At 31.2% G+C, this 20572-nt stretch overlaps 6 protein-coding genes across 6 annotated transcripts; 3 read left to right on the forward strand and 3 right to left on the reverse strand.

Annotated features, from left to right (window-relative positions):
• Positions 1-111: 111 nt before the first annotated feature.
• RTT106 (Rtt106p) lies at positions 112-1491 on the forward strand (the record flags this gene model as incomplete). The annotated part of the gene is made up of 1 exon (XM_001642820.1): positions 112-1491. One exon carries the CDS (start codon positions 112-114, stop codon positions 1489-1491), a length of 1380 nt encoding a protein of 459 aa, XP_001642870.1.
• Positions 1492-1603: 112 nt separating this feature from the next.
• Positions 1604-2881, reverse strand: RIO2 (protein kinase RIO2; the record flags this gene model as incomplete). Its single annotated transcript, XM_001642821.1, has 1 exon — positions 1604-2881. The coding sequence occupies one exon, from the start codon at positions 2879-2881 to the stop codon at positions 1604-1606; it is 1278 nt and encodes a 425-aa protein (XP_001642871.1).
• A 470-nt stretch (positions 2882-3351) lies between these two features.
• On the reverse strand, positions 3352-3789 carry Kpol_400p8 (uncharacterized protein; the record flags this gene model as incomplete). The annotated part of the gene is made up of 1 exon (XM_001642822.1): positions 3352-3789. The coding sequence occupies one exon, from the start codon at positions 3787-3789 to the stop codon at positions 3352-3354; it is 438 nt and encodes a 145-aa protein (XP_001642872.1).
• A 1127-nt stretch (positions 3790-4916) lies between these two features.
• Kpol_400p9 (aldo/keto reductase) lies at positions 4917-5942 on the reverse strand (the record flags this gene model as incomplete). Its single annotated transcript, XM_001642823.1, has 1 exon — positions 4917-5942. One exon carries the CDS (start codon positions 5940-5942, stop codon positions 4917-4919), a length of 1026 nt encoding a protein of 341 aa, XP_001642873.1.
• A 4359-nt stretch (positions 5943-10301) lies between these two features.
• Positions 10302-10880, forward strand: Kpol_400p10 (uncharacterized protein; the record flags this gene model as incomplete). Its single annotated transcript, XM_001642824.1, has 1 exon — positions 10302-10880. The coding sequence occupies one exon, from the start codon at positions 10302-10304 to the stop codon at positions 10878-10880; it is 579 nt and encodes a 192-aa protein (XP_001642874.1).
• Positions 10881-14919: 4039 nt separating this feature from the next.
• Positions 14920-16446, forward strand: Kpol_400p11 (uncharacterized protein; the record flags this gene model as incomplete). The annotated part of the gene is made up of 1 exon (XM_001642825.1): positions 14920-16446. One exon carries the CDS (start codon positions 14920-14922, stop codon positions 16444-16446), a length of 1527 nt encoding a protein of 508 aa, XP_001642875.1.
• Between the last annotated feature and the right edge of the window lie 4126 nt (positions 16447-20572).

The following is a 20572-nucleotide window of genomic DNA, read 5'->3' on the forward strand; positions in this document are numbered from 1 at the left end:
AGAACCATCAAGTTTAAAAGAATAGATAATATAATCATTTCACAATTTGGGAAGTTAATAAGGTGATAAAAAGTGATCAAGATTGGTAGTTCTTAGAGTTATTTGTTGATCATGACTGATTCTTTCCTGGATAAACTACCAGCAGGTTTGAAATCCAAGGTTAGTACAATTATTAGAGCCCTTCCTAGTTCCAAAAGTGTTTTCCAAGAACTATATGAGTTTGCATTAAACGAAAATGATGATTCCAAAAGAAAGATGAGTAAGAACTCACCTTCTGATATATGTGCTTCTTTAGAGCCAGTACATGAAGAGTTTACTATTTTTAAGATTGAAGATGTGACGATTCTATCACCCATACGAAAGAAGCTGAATTTGGTCTTACATATTTCCCCTACAACTAAAAAACCATTATTATCATTAACTAATAAAGATGGAGGTCAAGAACTTACTATTGAGGATTTGAATAAGAACATTTCAATGGCTACGTTTTTACCAGTACCTGAAAAGAAAAATATTTTCTATATGTTCATTAATTATAAGGAATCGGTTGGTTCAAAATACACTGAGCCTGTATTAATTACCATTAATAAGACAAATATTTTAGAGCAATTCAAAAAAGTTGGCCTGATAGATTTGGAAATACAGGATTTCACAAAATGTATTGAATATATAAGAAAACAAGCTATTCTAACAGGATTCAGAATGTCGGATCCATTTTTCTCAGTACGTCAAGATTCTGATTCAGTCCCTTCATTTCATGTTGAAGGTCATAGAGGTACAAAGGAAGGGACTTTGTATTTTCTGCCAGATCATATCATTTTTGGATTTAAGAAACCAATCTTATTGTTCCAATCTATAGATATCGAATCTATTACATACTCCTCGATTACTAGATTAACATTTAATGTTACTTTGATAACTAAAAATGATGAAAAATTTGAATTTTCTATGATAGATCAAACTGAATATTCAAAGATTGATGAATACGTTAAAATGAGACAAGTTAAAGATAGATCCATGAGTGAAGAACTTAAAGCAAAAACTGCAAATAAAAATCAACAATCACAAAATGAAGATGACGAACAGATCTCTGCTTTGGAAGCTGCTGCACAACAAATGGAGAAAAATATGAATATAAATGATATACCTGTAGATTCAGATGATGAAGAAGACGATGGTAACTTTGAAGCAGAAAGTGATCTTTCTGACGGTAGTGATGTAGAAGCTGAAGACGACTACGCTGAAGATGACGAGGATGACGAGGATGAAGAAGATGAAGAAGATAAAGAAGATGAAGAAAATGATAGATTTGAGCACAATGAAGATCAATATGAGGAAAAGGAGGCAAGTTTGTTGGATATTGAACATGGTGATAGCGTAAATTATGATGATCCAGGCCAAGATGGTTTTTCTGTCGATTTAGGGATTGACGACGTCCCAATAGAGTTGGATGAGGATGACGAGGAAGGGTCTGGTGTAGAATATGATTAAGTATTAAAACTATTTAATTAATTTATCTATAATGATTAGACTCAGTTACTGAGAAGATGTAATGTACAATATAATGACTGAACTTTAGTCTCATGTTACTACTTATTTATTTTTAGTCATCTAAAATATAATTACCCAATTTGTCCATTTTTAAGTTACCAACTCCTGTTGATAATGCTTCGATGATTCTTTCGTTTTCTTCAGTTAAACTTTCTTCAGAATCTTTGTCGCTATCACCAGACTCACCCTCATCATATTCTGAAGAGTAATATTCTGAATACTCACTATCGGAATCGTCATCATTGGAATCATCTGAAGCGTCTGAGTCTGGATTGTAATTAGCCTGTCTCATTGATTCTACCGCTTCTTCCAAATATCTATCACCTGGATGCTTTTTACTGAAACCGGATGCTTGGACCAATTCATCTAAATTGTCCGTTCTTTCGACGTCTCTGCTAAACACAGGGTATTGATATTTATAACCATCGCCAAAACCATCTAAATCAAGCATTGTTGAATCAGATTGTGGTTCATATTTTAATTTCTTTTTAAAGAAACGGCGAATACAATCTACATCTCTTTTAAAATAAAAGTCTGCATCTTTATGCTGGATGGAAATACATTGTGGAAAATCGATTACAATAAATCCACAATCATTTTCATCATCCTTTTCATCTTTAATCATGATATTAAACTCATTGAAATCACAATGAATTAAACCACTATTGGCCAAATTAACTATAAAACACATTAAATCACTGTACAATTTTGGTATATTATCATGTTTTCTTAATCTTCTTAATGGGAAACCTTTGATAAGTTCCATAACTACAATATGACGAGAATTATCAAAGGCTTTTGGTACTGTAAACCCTTTCGAATACAATAGTGACATAAATTGATATTCTTTATTGGCAGCTACACGGGATAAAAACATCCAACTAGCACCTTGATTATATTTTTTCAAATAATCCCTATTGTTTTTGACTGTATGAAAGGATGTTCTACCTAATCTGTGAATTTTCATGACTCTATGTTCACCATTTCTATCACTTGCTTGATAAATATCAGATTCTTTACCTACACCGATTGTATTACCTACAGAATAAACGGTATCTTTATTCAGTAATGACTTTAATGCCAAATAATCAAATCCATTATATGTTAAACGATAACCATCATATTTAGCATTTCTCAATCTGGATACCAATTTCAACTTAGCCAAGTCACTGATAGCTCTATTAGTACCAGAAATTGACCTCAATCCAGACAACTGATGGATTAATGTGGTTGGAACAACCTCATGATTTTTGGTACCTTGCTCGACAGCCTGTAAAACACGGAAATCGTCACCGGTAAGGTAACGCATATGATTCGTGTCTAACTTCATTTTAACACCAATATAGCTCACTCTAATGCCTAATCAATTCTCCCAGATACAAATCAAAGATCAACTTTTATCTTCCAATCAATATTTCAACCTTTCTTAAATCGATGAGATGAGATGAGCTTTGATATTGCTAATTTTTCACTTTGTTCACATCACAGCAAAAAGGAAAGACCAAAAAAAAGAGAAATTCTTTTTGGAGAGTGAAAGGAGGGTAACAAACGGTTTTCCTTTTATCCTTGGAATTAAAAGGGATCTCTGCATTGCATCTGTATGTGGTCTACATTGCAATCACCACCAATGGTGCTTTAATAACAAACATATAATGATATTAACAGCTAAACCATTTTATTTAAACTATACAGTATTCTACAAAAACAAATGGGAATATATATCTATATATATATATATATGAACTATGCAAGTATAAATCTTGGTAATATCATCAGAAACTGATCCTATCTAGACTTTAATTACCAACGGTTTGGGCCGCCTGGGCCGTTTTGGTAACCTCCATGATGATGGGAATGTTCATTACCATGATGATGTTCATGTTTATGCTTGTCCATACTATTCGAAATCTTGTTAGCAATCATGGCACCGGCAATAGCACCACCGATGCCCCCCATAGTCGAATGCTTGTGAGACATCTTTGAACCCACGGCTGCACCAGCTGTACCACCAATCATAGTACTCATCAAACCTCTTTCACCACCCTCTTGGTCATATTGGCCTTGTTGGCCATATTGTTGCTGTGGTGGTTGGTTATACTGTTGTGGTGGTGGTTGGTTATATTGCTGTTGTGGTGGCTGGTTATATTGACGACTTTGCTGATCGTAATTGTTGTTGTTGTTGTTATATGGTTGATATGTAGCTTGTTGAGACTCTTGATAAAATTCGTTGGCAGACATCCTTGTTTTGTTTTGTTTGGTTTGGTTCGGTTTGGTTTGGTTTGATTTTACTCTAAAGTATATCTCTAGATAACTCTAATGCTCTTGTCACTCCAAGAATACAAAACGAAACATAAAAAGCCAAAAAATTACAATCGAGAAAAGTGAAACTGGAAAATAAACCAAAACTTAACAACTCTTGACTTTTCAACAAATTATCAGTTGCCTTTTTATATTGCTCCATCCTGATTCACACCCCCTTACATGTGAGTTCAGCTCAGCCCATTAACGTTATGGGAGAAGTCTTCACAAAAAAAAAAGATACAAGTAGAATCAAAGGAGGTAAGATGAAATAAAACAGGGAGAAACAGGACCAGAATTGACAAGACAACTCATAATTAACATCTACAGAGGAGGCTAAACCAAAGTGTTGTTGACTATCCTTTATGGTTTCCAACGTGGCATGATAAAGCTATTGATCTTGAGTATGATTAAGCACTTTTTTGTTGCTATAAATGGTAACTAAAAATTTAGATCAAACTGGGCTTGGCGGACGGCTCGGAAGCGGTGAATGCGGGCCGAGAGAAGAAACCGCGCTGAAACGGGTATATACGAGAGGGTGTTTGAGTTTCGGAAGAGAGGGTTAAGTAATGGAATAAGAAATTAGAAGAAGCAAGATGAAGTCAGAGCAATGAGATGAGACTAGACTTCAAGATCTGGTTTACCTGTCTATAATTTATTCTCTTGATTGTTGGGAGGGTCTCATGGATTTTGGTGTCCTTAACTGAAGGGACATTCGTTATCGAATAAAGTATGACGAAGCTTAATTATAGAGAGTGAGAAAAATTCTGGAATATGTTAATGGGCCGGAGATAGTAACTGTATGAAAATAATAAAGTTTAATTTATTTGATAATCTTTTCTTATTTGATTGTTGATAATATTGATTAAAAGCAAGAGGAACAGCTTTGTTAGGTATGCCTTTCTTATCATTTCACCCCCATCATCATTCTCCCTTCTAGTTCAAAAGAAACAAAAATGGACTTAAATGTGTACATATTTATTTAAAGGATACGTAAAATTCTAAAGTCTAAATACTAAAGGAAGGAAATGAAGTATTCATTGAATAATAAACAGCCCAGTTACTGGCTACATAATTAAATCTCTTGGTTTGTATGGCTCTTCTAAATACGTCATTTCATCTTTTGTCAAATTAATTTCAAGAGCGGCAATAGCTTCATCGATTCTATCTATTTTACTCATTCCAACTATTGGGAAGCAACCTTTCTGTATTACCCAATATAAGGCTACAGTTGCCATTTTGGTATTTCTTTTTTTAGCAATTTCTTCAACTCTAGTGATTATCTCTTCATCGCTAGAGTTGATATCTTTAATGTTCCCAATACTCATAAATTGATCCTTTTCAAATCTGGTAGAGGTTTCTCCAACTGGTCTGCACAAAACACCGCGTTGTAAAGGTGACCATGGGGTTAATGCAATGTTGTGTCTTTTAGCAAATGGAATTAATTCCCTTTCATCTTCACGGTATAACAAATTGTAACATGATTGGGAATTAATGAATTTAAACCAGTCGTTTTTTTCTGCAATAAATTGCATTTCTACAAATTCTGTCGCTAACATAGATGAAGCACCTATATACCTTGTTAACCCATCAACGACAATATCATTTAATGCTCTCATTGTCTCTTCAAATGGAGTATCAGGATCAGCTCTATGGATTTGGATGATATCAGCATATGTTCCTAATCTTCTTACTGAGTCCCTTGCTGAATTAATAATATTTTTCCGAGATAAACCAGTAATGTTCACATTATTCAATATTGCTTCTGGTGTCATCGAAAATATATCATAATCAGCGTTATCATTAGTTGGAAAGTACAATTTTGTCATAATAATTACTGTTTCTCTTGGGATCTTGTAATTCTTTAAAAATTCACCCAATATTATTTCACTTTCACCATTACTGTATACATTGGCTGTATCGTATGTACGTAAACCTTTATCATACGCATATTTTAATATTTTAAATATTTTTTCCCTATCATCTTCAACCCATTCACTCCACTTCTTTGAACCAAATGACATACAACCAATAATAATTGGGGAAACTTTTAGGCCAGTATTGCCAAATTTTTTTTGTTGAAGTAAAGACATATGTGTCGTTATTATAAATAGTTTGTGTGGATGCTTTATTTGATCGGTAAGATGATATTGCTTGAATGGTCCTTTTTTTTATCCGAGAAAAATTAAAAATTAACAGATTACTTTGAACAATGAGGATTTATAGGTGCAAGAGTAAGTAAATTTGTTACCTTATATATAAAATTTTCTTGCTTTTTGTCTCGCTATTACTCTTTAATGCACTGCTTGTCCCCTTCCTTGTTCTCGAATAATGAGGTATATATTCGGCCGAGTATGCAACTATTTTATTATGCTCGGCTCGGCTCGTTGGAATAATACACCCACAATCAATCCTCAAATATATTTGACCTCAGTTCGGAAAACTTTTTAACGAAACCTAAAATGCAGATACCTTAATAATTGCGCTCAGCAGATATAGACTTTCTCCCTCTGCTCACAATAACGAATTATTTACATAAAGTTAATTAATTGAGTACCTTTTTCCTTTTGTCATGATAGTCATTAATTATTTCATGTCGTAATATCAATTGCTCAATTGAATATTTGGCATATACTGGTTATTAAACCATCATAACCATTACAGTTAAGCATGGGTAAAATAAAACTTGTGATATTGATAAAATATATATTTTTTTTTCTCTTGTCAATGACATTTGATGATTGTGTAAATATACAGATGGATGGAATTAAACTTAGGATTACCTTTGTGTTTTATGTAATGCATATATGTATGTAAATTAATTAATTTCCATAAATTGGAAGGTTTCTGAATTAAATCCGTCTTTAAAAGAAATATATTCTTAAAATACAAGCCATATTTCACAGCTCATCATACTTTTGTGGGTATGATTGCTTTGCATAAATTCAGATTATTCCTCTCTGCTTCAGTCCTTCTATTATAATTAATTTGAAGTCAAAGGCCTAGTATTCAATGAACTTATTAAAACAAGAAATGAAACAAAATTTTTATTTATTATATAAACATTGAATGAACATTCAAGAAACTTCTTTTTAAATTGAGTTTAAATGTATCCCAACTTTAATTAAATACTGTTATACAAAGGAAGATATGTGCAAGAACAGAAATTCAAAAATCATGGCTCCTTCAAAAAAAGAATTTCTTGACTTAACGGATATAATATTGTGTAATGAATAAAATCAATTTCTATAGATGTTTGAGCTAACTTTAAATATCTCATTATATGTTGTTAGTACTACTTCAATAATTTTTTGTCTTTGTCTCATTAGGAGAAAATTACATATATATGTTCATCTTTAGACAACACACTATTTTAAGGGTCTGAAAAATTGAATCTATTGGATGCGAAATGTAGCTTATAAAGATTGGAATTGTGCTATAACTGCAGAAATTAATTTACAAAATAATCTAATCTCTTATAGTTCTGAGATTCTTATATAACCTTTTTAATTTAGTGATTCATATCAACGGGTCTAAAACTAAGGCCGACTAATAAATTTAGTGTTCCATAGTTTTGTTACTACTATAAAATAGAACGGATTGATAATTCTACAAAATTACTACTAGATCCAGCTACGGGTTTGATTATATTATATAGATCAGAAAAGTATCGAGAAGCGGGAGATTAAGTTATGCCTGGTATTTTTGTAACCTCCCTACAGCACACCTGCCTACACAACATTCTAACTGGAGACTACTACTAAGAACCAAAGGTAATACACCATATTATGAGGGCGATACGGAATAGTATCGCTTCACTTCCGTCTCATATATACCACTACTTGTAATCCATTTCTATCTCGAAGTTAGGTATAATTGAATTACTCAATTAATTAATTGTCAGTTTCACATTCTATCTAAATCGATATTTTACATAGAAAAACAATAATTGCTAACACCAAATTTAATTTAGGAAATCAAAAATCAATGTTTCATGATCAGCCTCAACTTTACTATAAATCGACTTAATGTTATACAGCCTCTAGTTTTGACCAGCATTGAAATAAATACTAGATCGTATAAAAATTTTCAACTAAATATATTACACGTAGAAGGAATTGTTATATCCCGTAATAGCTAAAAAAGATTATGACACCATAGAAATGTTTAAACTAAGTTTAAAGCACTGCAAAGTTTTTAATTTGAAATACTAACTTTCTGAGTTTCGATCTATCTTGGTCTAATTCCTCTATACAATCTCGGCTAACGATGATCTTAATGTGAAGTAGGCATGGTCAGGCAGCAAAGTCAAAACCCTGCCCTCAGAATAAAGTGGCCAAATAAGGAAATTGTCCTTGGCCTGGTTGGAAGTCGTTAATATCAGATGATTATCACATGATTTTCAAACCCTGCTTTTGCTTTTATACTACCAAGAGCCCTACACTGACACACCTCTCTATCGTCCAGGTAATGTGTTGTATTGGTTCGACATAGTTTCATACGAATTTGTTGTAAGATCTATGACACCAGATAATACGTGTTATTATCTTTGACACTTATAAAGAATAAGAGTAACTGCTATTTGAAACAATTGTATACTATTGTATATTACTTACTTACTTTGTACATTAGAAGAAGAATATATAGTACTCTTTAATAATAAATATACTTATTAACAGTACTAGTCTCCACAAGATAGACGAATAGAATAAAAGCAATACCAAGCACTTATTCAACGTACAATTACTAGATATCTATAACAAAAGAATTCACAACAAAGAATACAGTGTTTTACTGCAGGTGATTGTATTGCCGGCGGTTGTCAGCATTCCTTTGGCGTTTAGTCCTGATTTTTTATGTGTAGTCTATTGCAAGAAATGTAATCGAAGCTAGTTTTGGCAACTATTATCCGAATAATATCATTCTTGGTATTGAATTTGTGATACAATTACTTCACAATAACTTTCCCTTTAGGTATAACTTTACCTCAACTAAAAACAAGACCATCTAACTTATTATATCTATATGTTTTGAGAGTCATTTGTTTTGCTATGTCTGTATTGTCTCTTTCATTTAGGGCTGTTAATAACTATATAGTTATTTTCCACTGAAGATTTAACTGTTTATTTAAAAATAATATTGTGTAATATGAAATTAAACAGTGAAGATGAATTCATTACATTGTCAATATAACTAACAAAAGGCCACTTCAATCCTAAATCTAAATACAATTGAGTGTTTAGAGTGAGTCCTATGAAACAAGAGGAATCAGAGGAAGAGAACTAATTCGAATACTAAGATCTCCTAAGAAAACATGAGGTACTTTTCAAAGTATATCTATTTGTACAAATGTTTATGTACTAACCTAGGACATAGAATTGATTTAAAAGAAACAAAAAGCTTTTTAGATCTAACTTCTGAATAATTTACTGACAAAACAGCATCAAAGATACCTTACTCTGATGGTCTGGTAGTTTTGTTTACGTTTACGACAAGTTACGGGAAACGTGTCAGCCCAAGTTCTGGACATTTTTACCAAAAGTCTAAAATATTCTGTAGAAAATGTACGTTGTTCTATGAAACTTTAGTGAATGTCTAATATTCTCTCATAATCTTTCATCATTTTTATGATGTAAAGCTGAAAATTATCCATATTGGGAAACCACTAACTCTCCTACATGAGAAAAGTGTAGAATCACTTATATTTTTGTTGAATTGAAAATTTTGTAGAGACATTACTATTGAATCATTTTAATATTTATTTTATGACTTTTATGGCCTTCCGTTTGTACATCCAATGGTTTGGGTCTTATATAATGAGGTTGCTTTGTTTTATTTGACCCAATGGCAATATGATATTTAACATCAGCAATGGTTTCATATTTTAAACCCCAACTTCTAATTTCGAGCTCGTTAAATAAGTTGATCTTAATGACCACTACAATTATAACCTTGAAGACCATCTAAAAAATAAAATTTTATAATTAATGAAATTGTCATCGGCAGGTTCATTAGTGGAAACCCTGCTAAACGAAATTCTAAATTGATAATTGCTGTTGAAGGTAATGATCATAGTTGAGGGATAATATCGTATGATTTAAGACTAATGAGGTAAAATCAGTTTTAAATGGGGGTGTGGCTGTATCTAATAATACTAGACAATTAACGAAGCTTTCTTTATTCCAAAATAAACTAATGAAACATAAACTAAAACTTTAACAACTGTTTGTATCTCGAAAACATTATTGATTTTATTACCGCAAGTTTTTTCAGTTTAATAATCATATATAAAGGTGAAAAAAAATCTATTTTTATGGATTGAACTACTTTCATAACTTTATTATTTCAATGTTGATATTCCCATAATCCGAATCATCAATAATATATTATTTCATAAGAATAAGGAACATAACTCGAATCTTCTACATCGACAAAATATCAAACCAAAAAACATGAAGTTCAATTTTCAATTAAGTTTAACTAATATTTTGTCTTTTATAACCATTTTACTTATTAGCGACGCTTCTGTTTCTGGTGAAACAGTGTCAGAACACAGTTCTGGATCTAACACTGTCACCTTATCTCCCGCTGGTGCTGTAACCGTAAACACTCAAAGTACTAGTACTAGCTACTGGACTGGGTCATCTGACATCACCTATTCAACTGTTATTGTCGAAAAGAAATGTGTCGAATACGAAATTACCTCTAGTACTGTTTACTTTGTTCAAACGCCAATTAGGAATACAAGTACTACTTTTACCACATGGTCCGATTATATGGAAGGCACTATTACGTCAACTTATGGAACCACCACTTTTACTGGAATAGACGGTTTGGAAACAACACAAACAATTTATATAGTTATTACTCCAATATCTGAAACCACCACCACTATATATACTGATTTCCCAGATGGATTAGCTTTTGTTGTATCCCCAACTTCATCAAGGACATCAGTCACTGTTACACCTACTAAAGGAGCAGCTTATGTTCAACACATTGAGTACGCTAATAAACCACAAAAGAACTAAAAGTGAAGTTACAAGGAATAGCCATACCAATTAATCTGATCCAATCGATTAAACTTCAATATTAACGGCAGTTATATTTATGTATTTACTTATTACTTTATTTATTTATTTTGTGTACCTTCTAATCTTACAATATTTATTTTTAGTTGATATCAGATAATGTCTTCTCTTTAACTTAGGTTAAATTAATATACTGTATTAATTTATTTGATTGCTATCTTATTCTCAGTTTTACAGATCTTGATATCAGAGTATAAAACGATTTAACAACAACGAAATATAAATTATATTATTACATAAATTTAATGGTTTTTGATTTATATGATGGATATACTAATTATTAATTTCCACCTTACTCTAGATATAAACACCGCAATGAAATGTGTTTGTCATTTCAGGATATATTGGAAATATGATTATGATGAACTTAATAGTTTATTATCATTGTCATGTGTTTTATCCAGTTTAATTAAAATATTGGAGTGTTTTGTATATACTTTATATTTTACACTAACATAAATATATGAATATTTATATGTTTGTTGCTATTAATTGGTTCCTGCTATCATTTTACAAAATACAGTGATTCCATAGTGTTATTTATTCGTATCTCTAATACAATCAATTATCAGACTTCGGTATTCTTAGAAAGTTTGTTTAATAATATAATCACGACAAAGATGGTTCCATCTCTTTAATGACGTTTTTTAAAGATTTTTATCTAAATTTTTTATTTATATTTTGTTTTAAATAATTAATAATTGCGATTTGGGAATATTTGGGAAAAATGAAACTGATAGCCATATAAAGAAAACAAATAATAGAACTAAAGGTAAATTTTATCAATCTTCAGTACAACAGATAATAATCGAAATATAATTTTAAACTCTCCAAACTGTATAGATCTGATGTAATAAAAGATAAAGGAAAGGATCCTCAGTTAGCGCAAATGACAAGTATACCATTCGAGTAATATCTCCTTTGAAAAGAGAAATTACGACATGGTAAGATTTTGGTATTCGAGAGGTTTCTGTGAAATGTTCTTATAAAACAGTTCTTTGAAAAAGGTTAAAGACAAGTATCGTATTATCTAATATTATTATACATAATTGCAGTTTTAGGATAACATTCATTATTTCTCCTTTTATTAGTTCAGGATTAAAAGCAAACAAAAATCTATATTTTTGATTGAAGCACTAATCCTTCTTCAGATATATCCGTGAGGATAGTGACTTGTTTAGTTTATTATACTTATTTAGAAATTTTGGGTTTATTAAAGTTAATGCAGTTGGTGCAAGGGGTAGTCAAGTAGGCATATCATTATCTTAAAATATGTAAACCAAAGTTTCATGTTTATGCAAGATTACAAATATAATAAACTATTTCAAGGAGACAGAATTCCTCCAAATTAAGAACAATTCTTGCAATTCTTAATAAATTTAAGTTCCTTACATTTATTAAATTAATTAAAAAATATTCATTACTATCATACTTGTCTTAATGAAATTAAGGTTTCAGGTATTCCTTATTACATATTTTAATTAAAGAAATTTTATGGAATATACTGCATAATTTTACATTGAACATTCTTTCGACACAACGATATTAATGTATATTAATAGGCTATCTAAAAATAATATCACAGTAATCAATTCCAGAAAAAGGCAGCATGAATAAGAAAAAAACAAATACTACTGGACTTTATATAATCTAAATTTAATCTTGTTTCATTGAACCCTAACGAATTGATTATGGATTTAATTCAAATTCATTTTTCAACTCTTTTTCGATTAACTCCTTTAAATTTTTCTTTTCTTATTGGAATATAATCCATTCTAAGTTTATTAGAAACTCAATTTAATGAACTATGAATATCCCTAATTTGAATGCAGAAGAAAATTTTCAAGGCATAGCGCTTGCTTTCTCTTTCATGAAATTAATCCTTCTCCAGCGTTATTACCCCCCCCCCCCCCCAGAACCCACGCCAGAGTGTACATAAATTCAGATTTACTTCTTTAACGTCATCACCTCGAAATTTGTAAAAGCTACTATTTTGCTTGGTGATCTTCTCAACAAAAATGAAATAATGGCAGACATGTATCAATGCTCGAAGGAAAGAATAAAAGCAAAGTGGGTAGCAATTTTTTTATTACTTGTGTGTTAGCTACTGCATGAAAGATCTTTCTCCCCTCTGCAAACTATTCCTCTAATTGAGCATAATAACAACACTCGTAATAGAATCTTTCGGAACTTGTTCCTTAGGTTTGCATGGTTCTCAAACTTTTCTATAGGTCCCTTAACGTAACCTCGAAGCATACCTACTTCAGATAGCTGGGAGTAGCCCTGGTTAGCGTCTCGCAATAATAGTATCAGTCAAGTTTGTCAAGCTAATAATTATCATTTCTTTTTCTTTTTCTCATGTTATTGATTTTGACAGAAAAAAAAGAAAACGTATCTCAAATTCCCAATTTTTTTTAGTACTATTTTGCTGTACTATAACCAAATATGATATCGATTTGATTCTAACCTAATTTAATAGCATTGAAGAATTGAACAAGCTACTGATTTTTTTTCTTTTTTTCTCTCTAACCAATTGGCTTAATTTCTAAATTAGGTAGTCAAAAAAAAAAATTAATAGCTATTTTAGAATAAAATGAAAAGAAAAAAACATTGTCACCTTTTTTGGAAAGCACTTCACAAAATGGAAGTATGCATCCACTTTAATTCTTGCTCTACTTGACAGATTCTTCGATAACCTTTCAAATGCTACTAAATAGGAAAAATTTATTTTCTCCCATTTGAAGAAAATTTGAAATTCCTAAGAAATTCCGCTGACTTTCACATTTCCCGAAACGAATAAAAAATTGACGTCAGGAAAATAAAGGAATTTGTTTATATCAGTAAGGAATACAGGAGGAAGAGGAGACGTTTCTATAAGAACAATGATCTTAGTACGAACAGATTTAGTTACTCTGTTCAAACATACAAAATGTTTTTTAACTGAATTGGAATTTAAGTTTTATTTAAAAAATGCTACACAAACAGTATTTGTTTATTTCTGTAAGTTGTTGGTTGTATTTCAATAGGATTAAAAATATTCCTATTTCCTTTTTAGTATCTTTGAATAATTGAGAGAGACAGATCTTATCCAACAGTTTTGCATCCAAGAACAATGAGTAGTATTCAAACATATAATGATAAAAACCTTCATAAATATCTATTTTTGAAGTTAAATAAACCTTCTCTAGTAATGCGTAAATTGCTAGGCAAAGTGCTATATAATATTTCCTAATGCAACGTCATTTCAACGTATTCAAGTAATAAGTGAAAAACAAACAAACCCAATATAATTATTCTCATCTCATCTTTTCTGCATTTGTGGACTAACTCTTAGAGTAGAAATTTATTAAGACATTATCGTACTGATCTAAGATCAATTCCTTCCTGGTATCTTCATTACCAATATTCCTGAGGGTCAAGTCCTTTCCTTAATAACTCTAATAGATAATAGCGACAATTAAATGCGATAAATAACTGTTGTTATCCAGGGAAAATATGGAAGGTGTCTCATAATTTATAGCAAACTCTTAAGGTAATGAATGATACTGTAAATATTAAAGAAATCCCTAAACAAAATAATATTCTCTGACAATTCTTCGAATAAAGTTACTGCATTTTTCTTCTCAATCTTATAAAGCATTCAAGAAATAAGTATTAATTGGAAACAATATTTGAACAACAGTTACAAAAAAAAAAAGTAAGCCCCAAATAGAACAATTTATTTAGCAACAATTTCTTTCCAAGCATGAAGTACATCTTTTTCGACAAGAAAACAATTCATATATAACTCTCTTAAATTTTCAATAAATCAGAACATATCTTGAAACATAATTAATTCTTTTTATCCAATTAATATTTCTAATCAATAACTACTGAAAGGAGCAAAATAAGAAATTGTCACACTTCTCAGGATTATTTTTGTACTCCTAGAAATAAATCAATTGAATAAGATAGATCTTTCATTTTAACCACATTTTATATGACAGGATTTAAAATCAGGTCTGTTTATTTGTTAGCAGTACTTCTCTTCAGTACTATTTCGACCGCCTTGTGGGATGGAGACTGTAGATTAGATTGGAGCAGAGGTGTATTGCGATGCATTAAAGAAATACCTTGTGCAGAAAGATTCACTTATGTTAGGGAAGAAAGTTGGGGCTGGTGGACACATCCTAGGTATGGTAGGGAATACAGATGTAACTATATTACTGTCTGTAAACCAGAATTTGTCGAAGTAGATATCCCTGTAAACAACTATGTTCCATATCCTCGTCCATGCCGCCCTCCTCCAATATCAAATCACTGCCGCCCACCTCCTCCACCTCCTCACCCAACTTTCACACATGATTGGTGGCATTTTCCTTGTTCTCACCCTCACCCAAATCCATGTCCTCATCCACATCCACACCCATGTCCAAACCCCCATCCACATCCTCACCCATGTCCACATCCGCCAAAACCAACATGTACAAAACCTACTTTCACCAGGCCAACATGTACGAAGCCTACTTTCACTAAACCTACTTATACTAAACCTACATGTACAAAACCAACATTTACAAAACCAACATGGACTATTCCAAGTTTAACTAAATCTTCAATAACAATTACTAGTGAATCCTTTACTTATTCTTCAACCAACACTCATACCTTCTCTTTGGATATATCTTCATCCAAAATTTACCCAAGCTCTGAAGCTTACTCAAGTAGTGAATTAATTACAAGTAGCTCTGAAGCTTACTCAAGTAGTGCATTAATTACAAGTAGCTCTGAAGCTTACTCAAACAGTGAATTAATTACAAGTAGCTCTGAAGCTTACTCAAACAGTGAATTAATTACAAGTAGCTCTGAAGCTTACTCAAGTAGTGAATTAATTACAAGTAGCTCTGAAGCTTACTCAAACAGTGAATTAATTACAAGTAGCTCTGAATCATTTTCATCTATCGAAACGACTAGTAAGGATACCACTAGTTATGGAGAAACTTCTTCACGTTCATTTATATTATCTACTCCAGAACCTATTCATAGAACTTCTACAACCACTACTTATTGGACGGGATCTTATGAAACAACATTCTCTACAATAACTAAAACATCAACTGGTACCGATAATTTTGTAACTACGGAAACAATTTATATCGTTGAAACTCCGATAAGAGCTCTTCTATCAACCACATCAAATTACTGGTTCTCTTCTCATTTCACTACAACCACTCTTTACACTACAACTTTTACAGGTTCAGACAATTTTGAAACTACAGAAACTGTTTATGAAGTTTTCATTCCTATATATGAAAGCACAACTACAATTTATACAGACTTCCCGGATCCTATATTGTTGATACAACAAACCAATTATCCAGTCTATTATACAACAAGTACTATGATTGAAATCGAAAATGAACTTGATTGTATATTAGAGATGATCTATGTCTACTTAGGATCGGAACTAGGTTCATTTAACGGAACTATCAATTTCGACGAAGTCCTAGAAGTTGGCAAAAATTAGAAAATTAAACTTTGTACAGTTTACTAATTTTTTATTACTTTTAAAGATAATACCCAATTAATTATATTTTTTCACCTTTATCAGGTTTAGCAAATTCACTATTTTTAAGTTCGTTAATTATATAGCCAGTCTATAGAAAATTCAAGATTTAATTTAAAACAACGATTTTTCAATTATTTATGAATGCCAACTTCTAATTAAAATTGGTTGTGGACTTATATCGTTGCGAGCATTTAAGTACGAAGTATGAAATTTAAAGTAATCAGAATTCAGAATTTAAGTATTTCAAACTGATAATTTTGTTTGCTTAAGAAAACAGATGTAAATTTATAGGCTAATATATATCTTATCAGCAACCTCAATAGTTTCTCTTCTGGCAATCCAGAATTAAATCAAAATACTACGAAGTTGGTTCACGTCATTTTGAAATGACCAAGCAGATTGTTGTTAAATCTAGTTTATTATTGTTTCAAATTAAAATTGTTCAATTTTGTTAGTTATATCAAATGTGGTTTATTAGCTTTTCTATTACACATTTAAGAGATTAATAGGGAGAACGTAAATTCCAAGAATCTTTATTAAAATATGTTTCAGTGGGATTTTGTAGATCCTTCAAACCTATAAAAATTAATGTTCGTTTAACAAACGAATAAAATAACAGATATGTGGCAATCAATTTTTAAAATCAATAACAGTCACCTAAAAGGATTATTGATTAGAGCTTTTCGTTAATCTAACTTTTTAAGACCTTTGACAGAATTTGGCTTTAAAAGTAAAGACGACTTTTTTTACAAGAAAAATGAAACCTATATATTAATATATTTTAGAAATATTCAATTGCTTATTTGCATCAAATATTTTTTTGAAACAATCAAATACAAGTTTACTGAAAAAATCCCCGAGGTCAATTACCTTGAATGAACTGAAGAATCATCTTTATAGTTGAATGCTAAATTAAAACAATAAAAAAACGATTTACTTAATTACTGAATCTCTGAAATGAAAAATTATATCAAATTTCGTTTAAACTAAAGGAATATACTTTTTTAAACTTCCATTTATCAATGCAGAGATAAAATGTATATTGCCAGCATGTTTTAATGTATGCATAAAAACCCAAACAATATAGGACCTTCAAAGGAAAGTAACAAAAATTATTGATGCTTCGTGGTTGCATCAGGTTTTTAGAAAGTGCATATTTCAAATAGGATTAAATGGGCTAAAGATATGGATCTGTTATGCTGTCCCCTACTTTTGGGACACAGTTGCGGATTTACAAGCAATCAAGATAAATAGAGACAATCCTTTTTATTACTTATCAAATTGACTACTTTTCAAGAACCAAACAAGGTGACCATTTGATAATGTCAGATGTTTGTACCCATTTATACCTGTAAAAAGTACATTCTTAATAGAAATTATTGGTCGTTTCCCGTCCAACCACTACCACATCACAAAATCGATATTCCTTTTAGAACTTTATGATGTGTATTGTTTCCCTATTCAATCACATATTTGAAATAAATATTTTCAGTTGAATTTTAATCCTCTAACGAATCTATTGAGGAATCAGAAAAACTCAAGCCTTACTGTTTTTAGCTTCAAATAATGGATATAAAAAATGGGTTTCAATTAGTGGGATAATAATAGCAAAAAGTTAGATCATAACCAATAGCATTGTAAGATGAGGGAATAAGAAAGCTCAGTAACAAAAGCCATATTTTATTGATTGTTTGACATGCCTCAAATCAGAACCGTAGAAGGACAGTTGGCATCTGAACCGAAATAACTTAAATGTCGATGCATTTTATGAAAGGATAAAAATCCTATTTGGTAAATTAACAGCTATATTGAATTGAATAATAAAGATAGTGATTAGAAGCATTTGTTAGACTTGGTACTAAAAGTGAATAGACGATTTTTGGATTATCGACATCTAGATTTACAATTTTTGATTTCTCATCAAACTTATTTGGGGTTTATGGATTACATTTAAAATATGATTTATCGTGAAGGACCCCAAAACATATATGATTTTTTAACTATTTATCAGTTGTAAAAAAAGCAACAACAAGAAACAACTACACTAATAGAGTTGATATTTTCGAAGAAAAATAATGGAACCTCATCAAGATTAGTATTGATAATACATTACTTCTAAACAGGTCTTAAATAACAAATACTGTGCAATGATGAAATTAATAATTTCATCATCTGTCTAATACGGAAAAACTATAAATCCTAGACTAGTTTTTCCTTACGTCAATAATATTTTTAGAGTTCATTGTTCTCCTATATGCATAATATCTGCAAAAAGAGTTGTATTAAGGCAATATTACAAATTCACTACTTCTTTCTAGTTGTTTACCTGATGTCGACCCCAAAATAATAACAAATGAATTTAGACCAGATGTGACATCAGTATTCTAACCACCAGAATAGTTACAACTATATAGTGCGTTTTTTTCCTTTAAAATTAAAACCAGCTCCTTCGTCAGTTGTTTCTGACTTTCTCCTCTACCAACTAGGAGTGCAATACAAGGTTCTTATAAATTTCTATCAACCCCTCTCTCTTGTATATACTTTCTTGAACTGAAGCACCTTTCGAACTCGAACCAAACACAGCCTTTCGTTCATCAGTTTCTCTGTCTCTGACGCCTTCGAAAATATCTTCAATATATCTTTTGTACTATCTCAATTTTGCTTCTAGCATAATAAATATGAAATTTTAACGCAAGCCCCCTGTAAAATCTCCGCAGCCCATTCCGAACGGTTATTTCAATATGCTGGCTATACTTAGTCTTTCGAAATCCTTGCAGAGTAATAATATTCTAAGAATTTGTACCCTATTCCCACTTATATATTCTGATGATAGAATGAAAATCAGGTTTTGCATAGATAACTTGATAGCAGTCTATTTCCTCTTAACAAAATTGAGGGAGCATTGAAATTTCTTTTTTCTTCAAGAAGCCACAAAAATTAAGAAGAAAAACGAAATTACCCAAAGAGGATGAAGCTATTACATCTTCATGAAAAAAGAAAATGTTTCAAATATGGTAAGAGACAATACATATAAATTTATATTCTAAAGGGATATGGGATAGTCCCGCGTATAGACGCTGGTTTATGCCATATTTGTCATTTCGCTGTAATTTTTAATTTCCTCTTACAGAAAAGTCCAGGGTATGTAGTTTTCTGTCTTGGAGATTTTGAGAATATATTATTTGCAGAGTATTAGCATTTGAGGTTTTCCGTTTTTGTGTTTGGCCTTAAACTAGGTGTAGAAAAGACTTTCTCTTTAAAAAGCATTTGGTAAGTGGGCCGTAAAACGCGGGTGGTAAAAAGTATTTTTTTTTCGAGAGACTTTTTGAAATGAAGAGGAATTTTGATGTCATTTTTTTTTGGCTTAATAAGGGGGAATAAAAGAAGGGAAAACCAGGTATTTTGTACTTTGACGTATACAATTTGTGCTTTTTAATGTTTAGCTAATTTCTTTTTTGCTATAGTTCAATCTTTTTGGCAATTCCCTTAGAGTTGTTAGAAATAACACGTTGAATTTTTTATCTGAGGCTCAGAAATGTTGCCATTTCTTTTTGCTGAACCAAACTATTTTTTAAGATTTTCCAGTGGCGGATAAAGAACTTCATTTCTTTTCCTGAAAATTCTCCATCTCAAAAGTCCAGTTTTATTTTCAAACGGGTACATCAAAGTTCCTGGACTGATATATTGATGAAATCCTATCTAATGAGATGGATCTCAGGATTAATTTAATCGATAATTATTAAAACTTCTGTAAGCATCTGAAAAGATGGATAAACTCTTTTACCTGTCACCTTTGGGGTTCCGTCTACTTTACTTAAATGGGTTTATTGGTAGCAATTTCCAAAGTTTTTCTATCTTGGCTCGGCTTAAAAAAACTAAAGGAAAATTACTTCCCTTCCCAATTGGATCTAACATTTTCAATGGAAGATTAGGGATATGGGTTTACCTTCAGGTGGTTTTCGAATCCCCATATTTTTTATTAGACGGGGGTTTAAAAAAATTTTCCTTACCTTGGTTCCATTGCTATAACGGGCGGAAGGCTTCTCAAAATTCGAATTTTAGAAGCGGTTTTAAATTCTTATAG

This window comes from Vanderwaltozyma polyspora, genomic scaffold (genome assembly GCF_000150035.1).
Source record: "Vanderwaltozyma polyspora DSM 70294 KpolScaffold400 genomic scaffold, whole genome shotgun sequence".
NCBI lineage: Eukaryota > Fungi > Ascomycota > Saccharomycetes > Saccharomycetales > Saccharomycetaceae > Vanderwaltozyma > Vanderwaltozyma polyspora.